The 12204-nt window shown below is 41.9% G+C and overlaps 1 protein-coding gene across 1 annotated transcript in view; it reads left to right on the forward strand.

The window, feature by feature from the left end:
• Window positions 1-2610: 2610 nt before the first annotated feature.
• Window positions 2611-12204, forward strand: part of MDFIC (MyoD family inhibitor domain containing) — an 88142-nt gene continuing 78548 nt past the window's right edge. Inside the window, exons 1-2 of the mRNA XM_043589309.1 lie at window positions 2611-2862; window positions 3144-3329. Coding sequence (XP_043445244.1) covers window positions 3245-3329 — 85 coding nt within the window. The 5' untranslated portion in view covers window positions 2611-2862; window positions 3144-3244. The remainder of the gene's footprint in view (window positions 2863-3143; window positions 3330-12204) is intronic.

Below are 12204 nucleotides of genomic sequence, written 5' to 3' on the forward strand. Positions count from 1 at the left end.
GGCAGTGGCCACATTGATCATCTTCACTGCCGCGTCCCCAGCACCCGCAACAGTGCCTTCCACCTCCAAACGTATTTGTTACATGAAAGAAGAGGGCATGGAGTGCCACTCGTCAGGAACCAAGCTAAGCGATTAATCAGACTGAACAAATACAGCAAGAGATAGGGTAAGTGGGCAGCTTGGGGAACACTTAGGAGTCCACACTTAATTTCTGGCCTATAAGATACCACCCTTACACCTTCCAGAGAGAAGACCTGAGTTTACCTAAAGAAGCAAGATAGCCTTGAAGACGGATAGATCTGAGTTCTAAATCCTAGCAGTGCAATCCTGGCAAGTTATTGGTAGGGCTGATCTAAGAACACAGAAAATTTATAAAGTGTATGTATGATAACTGATCTATATATTTTTAAAATGTTTATTTTAGAGGTAGAGAGGCAGAAAGAGGGAGACAGAATCCGAAGCAGGCCCCCGACTCTGAGCTATCAGCACAGAGCCCGATGCAGGGCTGGAACTCAAGAACCGTGAGATCTTGATCTGAGCCGAAGAGTGCTTAACCAACTGAGCCACCCACGAGCCCTGACACCTGGTATTTTGATGTGCCCTTGTGATCTAGTCATCATGCCATGCTCAGTGTAATCCATCCAAATGCTTCTGCTGTATAATGCTCAGGTATTGACCCCCTGTCCTCATACCTGACATTATTCCAAATGCTATAGGAGACTTATGTTTTTCACTTATATTTTTATTTTATAATTATTTTTTTTATAGTAAGCTTATTATCCCTCATGGGACCCTGTGAAGTGTTTCTCTTATCATCTTTATGAGGCAACAAAGGGATAGAGAGTTTGACTAAGTTGCCCAAAGTCACACAGCTGAGCAAGATACAGCATTTGACCATCCTGGTGATTCTAAAACACAGGCTCTCATTTATTCCTAATATTTTTATTTGAATTTTATTCCTTCCTCATTAAAAAGTAAAATGTTTAAATTCAAGAAGTATTTATTGAATCCCTTACCATGTGTGCAACATTAATCACTCCGTGTGAAATTAATAAATATTTATTGTGCCTATGACTTTGTAGAAGAGTTGTAGAACGTCTTGATATTCATGGACTGTAACCTCTTTGTGAGGGGATTAGAAAAAAAAGAAGTCAAGGAAATGTGCAAAAAAGGGATAACGCAATCTTTCCGAGTGGCTACTTCCTACCCTGTTCCTTTGATTGCAGATAATGTTGTAGTAGACAGTGATGTTTCCTAAAAGTTTATTCTCTAAAGGAACTACAGTCATCCTCAGAATTGATCTGCTTCTATCAAGCAGATTCTAGAGTCCAGGCCCCTGTACAAGTTTTCAGCAAAGTGAAGGCACTTTTATGCACACTGTTTCTGAAATGTCTAAAGACAGAAGAAAAAAAATTAGGCATAGGTCATTAGGGAAAATGTCACTTGTCTTTTGGGATGTAGAGTTTGACCTCACTGTCATCAGAAACTTCAAAGTCTGCGTTCTTCAGGTTTAACTGAAAGTAGGTTGGGTTGCACTGGCACTTTCAAGTAAAGAAATGGATTTTTTTTCAATCAGTTGAAATCAATTCCAGTGGGTTTTTTAAAGAAAGGAAATTCCTGGGATATTATTGATACACCTAGAAAGCTGCATCCAGTGTACATTTTCTTCAAGGTTGACAACATGACTGATTTCCTCCCTTGGCCTAGAGATTTAAAGCATGAGTTGGTTCTACCTTTCTAGAAATGAATTCTGCATTTTGCTTGCAATGAAAGAACAAAAGTTACCTGAATATATTATTAAAGTACTTTGTACCTGCAAATTGCTTCGTACAAGTTATTCTAGGCTCATCAGGTTATGCTACAATCAGAACGCCTGATACTTAGTTGGCTTTTTACTTCCGACCACAGGTTTATCTTGCCACCGAAGCCATTCACTGTGCAAGGCCTGGCTTGGGGCCCTGGGCCAGGGCGTCCTCTGGGATGTCAACCTTGTCTGCCTGGATGCCTCCAGTTGATTCAAGCAAGTGCAACTGGTTTTACTGATCCACGTTCCTGTTGGACCAGAATAAAGACCTGAAAAAGAGAATAAAGGTAACTTCAGAGGCATAGAGTTTAAACACTGAGCTAAGGGTCAGGGTTTCAAAACCACACTTTTACTATCCTATCAGGAAAGTTCGATAAATATTTATATTTTTTGTTTTGCATTGTCCCTCCTAAAGGTTTCTCCTTCACTCAGGGAGTTCCCAGATCTTCAGTGGGTCTGGGACAGAATTGGGAAGAAAGGCTGGGAGAAGAGGGAATGGGGTAAGTCTGGGCAGGAAAACGCCTAGGCAGCCAAGGACCAGCCAACTCCCTCCTTTCTCTCAGGCCCTAGAGAAACCCCTTACCCGGAGCCAGCCCATTCCGGCTTTGGCCTCCTGACCCAGACAGTGCAGGGCGAGGGAGCCCACGTTGCACCGCCCCCAGCCTTGGGCGGCCCGCCAAGAGTTCGAGGCCTCCTGATCCGGATGTGATGAAAAAGAGCAACAGACGGAGAAGTGTTTCAGGAGCGGAGGAGTGGTGGCAGGGGGACAGAGAGCCAGAGGGGGTACAGGCCCCCTTCCTGGGGAGCTGGCCGGACTGAGCTGGCTGGAAAGAGAGGGCGGAGAGCACGGAGTCAGAAGAGCGGCCACTGGCGCAGTTGCAGCCACTGCAGTGTCTGGGCTGAGCCTGAGGGAGGCGGGGAGGGACGCGCAGGGGCTGCCGCCACTGCTGCCAGGCCACTGGGGTGAGATGCCGAAGCTGCTGGATCCTCGCTAACTTTGCCGGGCGGAAGAGGAGAAGGAGGAAGGGGCTTTGAGAGAGTTGGGGGGGGATGCCGAGGTAGGTGGTGGTCTCCCCGGCCAGAAGGAGGAGGGGTTTGGTCCCCTTCCCCGCGCTTCCAAATCCAGTCTCCCTTCCCCGCCCCCTTTCAGTGCCTCCCTCCCACTGCCCTCCCCCGCCCCCCAACTCCACCACTGTCAACGTGCGGGGTAGCAGTTTTCCTCCCGGGTTTCAAATCAAAACTTCTCTGGGGTGGGGTTTGGGGGAGGGAGGTGGAGGGGCAGGGAATGTCCTGCAGGGGTGGCGTGCTGGTCTCTGAAACACTTTTTCCCCCCCACCAGAAGCAGTCAGTTCTCTGCACCCACCACCTAACAGCCCTTCGCGTCCGCCCCGGGGGCGGCGAGCTAGGCGGCAGCGCGGCGCGGGCTCGGTGGAGCGGCCCATGTCCGGCGCGGGCGAAGCCCTGGCTCCCGGGCCCCAGCGCGGGGCCGAGGCGGGCGGCGGCCGGCTGGGCGCCCCAGCCCAGGGTGAGTGCCTGCTCGCAAGTTGTGAGTCGCTTTGTCGTTGTTGCATTTTAAAATTTGTCCACACATTTACTGATTGAGGGAGGGGGGTGGAGGTTGGTGTGCAATGAGGACGGAGTCTCACCCCGTAGTTGTGAACTTTTGCACAGTTAGTGCTACTCAAGAAAGTTCTCCAGGACTCCAGCCCTAGATCAACAACCGGATAAGAGGGCGGGATCCGCTGGTCCTTCCACTCCCCCTTCCTTTGACTGCAGGGAAACTGGATGACATGATTGCTTCTTTCTTAAGCATATGCATTTTGGGGCCTAAGACTCCAATATGTGGGATCTGAAGCACTCTCGCCTGCTTCACTTCAGTTCTTGTGTCTTCCTCAGATCCAGGTCTGTTGCTGCTCTCTGAACAAGCTAAGCACTCTGGGCTCATCTTTGTTTCTTGTGAGCCACTCTGCAGCTCAGTTGATGATCTGGGGTTCTGTGACCAGTTCCTTTGGAATGGCTCACGCATACGTTTCAATAACTGTTTTGTTTTGAAATCAGCATGCTTTAAAAAGGAACACTTGGCAAGAATGAATTAGCTCTTTTGTGTTTTTCCAAAGTGTAAACACAGGCAGCCTATAAAGAATATGATCTTGTTTCTGGGAGACTTCCCTAACAAGCTTATAAACAAGTCAGGCAATATCTTTGCTCTCTTGAAGGTAACATCCTTGAGGTTTTCAGGGAGCAAGGGCCTTACTCTTCTGATGCAGTTTCCTTTAACCGTGGCTCTGATTTAGAAAGTTCTGATATTGATATAGGCTAAATAATTTTCCAGGTCTTCAAAACCTACTTTATAGTCTTGATTTTAAGCATATATGATAGCTTTTGTGTTTCTTTGACAATAATGTAGTGAGCTTCTTGGGATTGGTGTTTTTTTTGTTTGTTTGTTTTTCGTTTCTTTGTTTTTTTTTTTTTTTCTTTTTCCCCAAGCTGCAAAAATGGAAAGGAAGAAGTTAACGTTGAACTCAAAAGAGGTGAAAGCAGAAAACATCCATGGCTAAGTTAAAATGTTCTGGCATTCAGGGCTGTTAAATTGAATTATGTTTATCATTGCTTTTTGCTTCTAAACAGTGAGTCATTTTTTTCTAAACAGAAAATAGAGCAAATCAGAGAAGTAGAATGATAAACATGTTTTCCCAGAAGCAGCCCATGCTCTGCACATTGTATTGCCAACAGTCATTTTCCCGTTGTTAGGCATGCCCTTCATAGTCTTATCGACTCATTGATGTTTCACACTTGAGCTGTTAATCACTATTGTTAAACAATGCTTATGTCAAAATCCACATCAAACACACTACAAAAACAATTGATTTGGACATAGTGATATCTACAGTGTCCAACTTACTTTAATAATACGCATCGTTAGAGTCAGCTAGAACTTGCAGTGGTGTATAATGTAATGCAATGCAATGCTGTAAAATATCACATGATTCTGATTTTAGGAAGTGAGCATCTAGAATGGTCTGAAGTGCAGTTGACTGCATACAGGATTACCAGTGTGGAAACTCTTGGGGTTATATTGTACCTGAAAATCGGCTTACCCTCAGCAACATAGTTATATACCGCCTTTTTATTAGTTTATCTTCGACTCACATCCTTTAAGCATCAATTTAATTGCACGTGTAATATAAGGTAATGATTGTAATGATTTTTTAGGAAGAAAATCTTCAGATTCTTGCTAAAATATTATGCCTCAAACAAGCAGATTTCATAAGGTATATTGAAAGAAAACAAATTTTGGAGTGAGTGGGTAGGGTAAAAGTTTGCAGATGCAGCCTTCCATAGGTAGTTTGATCCTCTTGGTAAAGGCGTTAGTGAAGAAAGAAGCTTTGCTCACAGAGTGCCCTACTCTCCAGCTCTTGAGTTCTTTCCTCTGTCCTTGGATTCTTTATCATCTTTTCAGAAGAATAGTTTAATAATTTTCTGGTCAGATGTGGCTGCTTAGTTAATTGAAACTTAATTTAAAATTTTTATATATTAAAATCTGTGAGAAAAATGGAGTGTTTTATGGCAATTAGCAGAAAATATCTTTTCATGAAGAGGAAATATAAGGTCAAGTCTTACCTTGTAGGCAAAGATAGATAGATGTCAAGATAAAACCTATGCATATATTACTATATCATGATGAGATATCCACACTCCTAACTAAGGGCATGCAATGTTAAAGTTAAAAGAAATTATAGGGGGGGGGGGTCTCTAGTGAACTCCCCATCAAATCTAAAATCCCTTTCTCCGTTCTTCCAGATGGTTAGTTAGAAACCTACAGTGTAGCTGATTCTACGTAACGGCATTCAGGGTTAGGAAGGTTTCCTTATTAAGAGCATTGTTCTACCTCTTTAAAATTTCTGCTCTTTTCCTGTGATTCTGCAAGGAAAACGCTATTGGTTTGAAAGCATTAAAAACATTTTCTGTGTATTTTGAAAATTGTTGCAGAGCAAGGACATAAGCTCTTATGCTCCAGGCTGTAAAAGGGAACCAGGATGGGTGTGAGAAGCTTATAGCAGCAGGGATCGTGGGCCCTGGGACAGCCCATGGGCCAGGAGGTGGTGATGCTCAGCTCCAGCTCATTGTTGCCATTTGGGCTAATATCTTCCAGTATTTCAAGAGACACTGGAAATACAGATTTTTATGTATCATCTCTCCCTTTTTAAAAGTTGGCAATTGATTAAATACAATTTTGCCCCAGCCAACAAAACAACTACACTTTCAGGCTGGATATGGCCTCTAGGCAGCTGATCTGTTATCTCTGTTCTAGAAATCAGAATGTAAACATGTGTTTATAACTGTTTCCCTATTTATGACTAACTTCTGAAAGATTGGTTTGATTTGCTGTCCCATGCAAAGTCCCTGTATGAATGTCTTGATAGATGAAGGATAATTTGGGCCAAACTTAATTTTGTTTTAAGAGAGAATGGATCTTGTATACGTGATTCATCTAATTGTCTTTTTTTTTTTCATTCTTGGATTAAACATCTTAAAATTCATTGTGTTATCACTGAAAATGTAGGTACTTACTTTTTTGCGCAAAAGTTACTAGAATCCATGTACTCGGAAGAGCTTTTTAATTAAGTACTTCATTCATACATTTGCAACCTGGGACTATGAGGATTTATAAAAATAACTTAGTCCAAATGGATCATTTTAAAAAAAATTTTTTTAACATTTATTCATTTTTTGAGAGACAGAGACAGTGCAAGTGGGGGAAGGACCGAGGGAGACAGAATCTGAAGCAGGCTCAAGGCTCTGAGCTGTCAGCACAGAGCCTGGTGTGGAGCTCGAACCTAGGAACAATGAGATCGTGACCTGAGCCAAAGTCAGATGCTTACTGGACGGAGCCACCCAGGTGCCCCTAACTGGCTCACTTTTTAGAAAGGTTGTCCAAAGTATTCAGGTGACTTGGCCAAGGTCTCATGCAGTCCATAGAAATCAGGGTAGAACCACAAACTGGGGAATATATGTCATTGTGATAAATGTGGTTGAAGTAAAGAATGAATATAAATCTTTCCTACGGATGGATGAATCGAAGATAATAGGCTTTGGATACTGTGAATCACTTGAGCCTGTTCCAGTCCCTGCATCTTCCCCCTCCCCCCGCCACTCCCTGCATTTGCCAAGACTTCGATTGTTGGACTGTGAGTGCTGGAATATACTTTAATGTGATAATGTGTGATTTAATGCACTCTTCTCTCTTGGGAGAGTCCTCTGAGACTATTAGGCAGACTTTTCATAGCAGGATGCAAAATGCCAGTGAAGTTAATTAAAAATAATTTAAAATAGAAGCTAGGGAGAAAATCTTCGAGTTGAAATTACATAAGAAGAGCTTTGACTTAGAAGCTTAGCTAAGTTGTCAGGAGTTTATAGTGGCTAATCAGATTTCCTTTATGGGAAGCCTGTTTATTTCAATTTATACAATGTATGCTTGTAACACCCATATTCTTAGACACGTATCATATTGTTTTATCCTTCTGATTAAGGATGGAAATTCTCAAAGTGGATCCTCTTTGGATAGCTTCTCTCTCTGGTTCCAGTCTGGGGAGATTGTGCCCTCCAGGAGACATTTGGCAACATCTGGAGACATGTTTGGTAGACATACAGGGAGTGGAGTGGGTCCTTCTAGGATCTAGTGGGTAGAAGCCAGGGGTAATGCTAAATATCTTACCATGCATAGGACCAAACAGCCCCTCACAACACAGAATTATCTGGCCGAGAATGTAAGATGCATTGAGATACTACCCTAATATTTCAAGGCTACTGGCATTTTTGGTCCCACTCTGGACTTTTAGAATCAGAATCTCTGGATATAGAAGGGTCAAGAATCTGTATTGTTAACAGTCTCCAGGTGCTCTTTATCTCTAGTTGAAAATAATTGTTGGGGCGCCTGGGTGGTGCAGTCGGTTAAGCGTCCGACTTCAGCCAGGTCATGATCTCGCGGTCCGGGAGTTCGAGCCCCACGTCAGGCTCTGGGCTGATGGCTCAGAGCCTGGAGCCTGTTTCCGATTCTGTGTCTCCCTCTCTCTCTGCCCCTCCCCCGTTCATGCTCTGTCTCTCTCTGTCCCAAAAATAAATAAACGTTGAAAAATAAATTAAAAAAAAAAAAAAGAAAATAATTGTTATATAGGCTTTTGTCTGCAGAAAGATATATTGATAGGTTTCTAGTAAGTCTCTCATTTTTAGTTAGAAAGGCCTCAGAAAGCTTTAAAAACAGTCTCTTTCAAGTTCCAAATTTTAAATCCTATCACTCTGTGTATCTTCTACATTACTACTTGTCAGCATGTTTATCACATACCCCAATTAATACAAATAATCCTGAGTGTATTCTTCCTCAAAGAACTTTCTAACATTTTGTGGACTGTAACACAAATGTATTGTGAACTTTAAAAATGAAATACAGAGATGAAAATTGTAAGTGGATGTAAGTACATGAAAATGTAAGTGAAATAGGTATTTTAGTACTTTCTTCTACCAGCTCAGTAGAGATTCGTGTCCTGCCACCCATACACTTCTCTTTGGAGATCCCAGCATTATGGAATAATAAGGAAAAGAGTGCATAATTTGCACATGGGTTGTGTTCATTTGTAAGTTGGAGTTTTGGAACCTAAGTTACCCTTTCTCATAGAAACAGTGATAAATTATATTTAGTTCCCTAATCTCAAAAAATTAGAATCAACTTATATTAAATATTTATTACTAATTTTTATTTCTACCATAGCCTTTTTTTCCTCTTTGCATTATTTCTGCTTTACTCAAATGCTTCATAAATATTCAATCCTACACACACACGAGTATGTATGTATATGTGTATATATATATATATATATATATATATATATATATATATATATATCTTGAACCTTGCTGTGTGACAAGTACAGAGAGGAATACACTGAATGAAATTCGGGTCTTGCTGAATGATGGGAAAACACCTACATTCACCCATAACTGTAATACAAGGTAGACTGATAGGTGCTATGATAGACGTAGAAAGAATGTGTGATGACAGAACATGGGAGACAGAAAGTATCTCTAGCTGGGGCATTTGGAAGAACCGCAAGGAAAACTTTTGATTTGAGCTGGACAAAGAAGCACGATCATAGAACTCAGCTCTGTGAAGATGGATAATGGAGAGCAAAACTTGGAGGTGATTATTACAAAATGGTGAATGCTTCACTAAGCCCTTTGTATGGGCTGTATCAAAGAACAAAGAGTGAGGTAAAGTTGTAAAGATAAACTGAAGTAATTCTGAGGATGGCTCTAATTCTCCACTAAGGCGTTTGTATATCCTTTTTGTAGGCGGTGGTGAGCCATTGAAAGTTCTTGAGAAGGGGAAGGACAGGACCAAATTGGTGTTTTTTAGGAGAATAAATCTGGTAGCAGTGCAAAGGATGATGTTGGTACGAGGGGCAAGAGTGAAGGCAGTGATTATCCGGGAAGCTATGACAGGCACTTGACAAAAAGGACATAGGGCAGCCCCACTAGGAATTTGATCGAGGAAATGGGTTTAAGGACAACAGCAAAAGTAGGATAGAGTTCTTCCTAGCTGTGAGAGCCCCTTGTGGGCCTTAAGTTTTACTTACTCAGCTGTGAATCTCCTAAAGCATAGTGTCCAGATTTTGTTGTATCTGATTGATATGGTTGAGCGATGTATTTTATACGGGAGGTAGTGTGAAGGTAGAAATTCAAGGTAATCCAGGGGTTTGATTTTTTAGCCTGAGTGGAAACATGGGAGGAGCTGTTGAGTCTTCTTTGGATCATCTTCGTTCCTGGAGCTTATCCCTTGCCATGATAAGCCAGCAAGCCACCAAGAACTAGAACTTGTACCTAGGAGAGTGGTGAGGGTCAAGCTCACAGGGTCAGAGTTCACCACCAGATAGTTGATGCCTGGACACAAGAGTGAGGGAAAGGACTGAGGAAAAGCTTTGGGGGCATGGCCACACTTGAGGAAGGAGAAGGAAAAGAATACAGAAAGAGAGTCCATAAGGATTGGTCACAGAAGCCTTAGAGGTTTAGTGGTCATGGAAGATGAAAAAAGTTGTGATTTGTTAAGGGAGAAACCAGGTGTAGAGAGGATTTCAGTTGGGTGGATTTTGAGCTTGCTCACCACGTGCTAATGGAAAGAAATCCAGGGGAGAGAGGGAGATGGAAGTTGAAAGGGTCTGGGGTACAGTGGTGGTGTGGTGGGTGTGTGTAATTGAAAGTAAAATTCCGGGACAGAATTGGACAGAGACCAGTCATAGGAAAGTAGACCACGTTCCCTTTACAGATGGGCATGGGAGAAAATAATAAATGATAATCTAGACACAGTTGGATGAGAAAGAGAGATCTTGGAAGGCCTAGATCTTCTTAACAAAGTATATGGTAACATTTGCTGGGAGCAAGAGTGGGGGGTGGTTAGGATGAGTCAAGAAATTTGAGATGTGTGGAAAAGATTTCAAAGAATGAAGTATTCAAGAGGGATTCAATCTGGGGCAAACAAAAGGGCTGCTCTGTAGCACTGAGGGCTTAACTGAGAATGAATGGCATGAATTTTTAGTGGACACGGTCAGCGTGGTTGATTGCCTTTCTCAGCAAGGAGCATGTGGGAGCTTGGGAATAGAGCTGATAGAATGAGTTTTTGGAATTAGCATAGGGTTGGAGGTTGGCAGGGTAGAAGCAGTGGGGGACAAAGGAGGAGGATTACCCATGTGTGAGAAGAGTGTATTTGTTCTAATGAATCTTGTGTTCTAGGGTGTATGGGGAGGCAGAGAGCCCAGCAGTGTAATTGGCAGGTAAGGTTTCTGGCCAGCAAGAACCATGCTTCTTGGCCTTGTTTGGTCAGTTAACATGTAAGGATTTATACGTTTATACATTTATAAATATATATATGTATTTGAGTGACCTTTATAGGGCTAGTTGGGGGGGAAACTGGAATTTTTGGGTGTGTAAGAGCCTTTCCTGTTTCTTTGAACCTTATTTCCTGGATCTTGTTGAGGTGATATCATGGAAAATTCTAATAGCTGTGTGCAATTATTTTAGTATCATTATATTTTTATAATAATAAAAGATTTGGGGAAAATAAGGAAACCTAAATTGACATAATCTGAAGTTAAGCCATTTGCAAATGGAAAATTAGAACGATACAGTAACCAACAAAGGAGAGAAATGATTCAACCAAATAAATGGTCTTTCTGAGGTAACATGATTATTCTACCCTATATAAAGTTAGGGGATGTGATTTTTATGTTTCTTTTTCTAAAAGTCTTTCTTAAGTTTTTACTAAGGAAAGATTGATCCTGCACTGTCTAGATACTAGATGTTTGGATAGTTGGATGTTGGTGATTGGAGCAGATGAAGGAAGTCGTGGTTCCTCCCATTGTCTTAATCACACATGTATTTGTGCACCAGTGTTTTGGATGCTTCTCTCTCTTTTCCTTATCTCTGTGTCTGTGTCTCTTTTTCCCTTTCCTCCTCTCCTTTTACCATTGACACTTTCCTGAAGTTACTTAAACTTTTCGTATCTGCTTTCACATTCGCATACATCTTCTCCAGAAGGAAAGCTTTTAATCTTGAGTTTGAAAGCCAGTTATGTTTTAAAAAGATTCTAATTTAATCAGTTAGGGTTCACTAAGTAGGAGCTATGAACAGAGTTATTTTAACATTAATTTCGTTTGTGGTTTCTACTTGCAGTCCACTTCTGTTTTCAGATTCACACCCACATGATCTGAAGTAAGATGATTCATATGCATGTGCTTTTATGCCTGATTTTTTTTTTTTTTACTAGTTTCAGGAGTAGAATCTGAAGTTAATTTTCCTGCCAGCACATAGATTTCATTATTGATACGTTTGAAGAGAAACCGTGTCAACAAATCGTTTTTGTGTGCCTACTGCGTGCGAAGTCTTGTGCAGATTAAGAATCTGTAATGCGTAGTTTGCCCACAAGGAATTTGTAAAGTTAATTCCTTGTCTAAATATCAATTCAAGATTACAACAAGAACCAGGTGACAGATTAGTTTATGGCCAGTTGCCAGCTGACTGGTGCAGTTGTGGAGCATACAAATTCAGAGGTTGAATGAGAAACCCAGAGTGGCAAGAAGTCTGTTCCTTCTGGGTTGGGCTGCTAGTGATCCCATCTGAAGAAGACATAGTTTGCAGGTCTTTTGGTTTGAATTATGCAGAATTGAGCACCAAAAATAAAGCAATTTGTGGTTGAGTAGGTGACAGACTCTCTGAAGGCAGCTGGAACACACAAAGGAACCAGCCTCTTCTCTAGGATCAGGTCCTCCTACTCTTTTCCCTGGATCAGCCCTTGATCTCCTGGGCTCTATGAACGTGGACCTACTCTGTTGTTTGTTTTTCCATCGCTCATG

Source organism: Prionailurus bengalensis, chromosome A2 (genome assembly GCF_016509475.1).
Source record: "Prionailurus bengalensis isolate Pbe53 chromosome A2, Fcat_Pben_1.1_paternal_pri, whole genome shotgun sequence".
In the NCBI taxonomy this organism is placed as follows: Eukaryota; Metazoa; Chordata; class Mammalia; order Carnivora; family Felidae; genus Prionailurus; species Prionailurus bengalensis.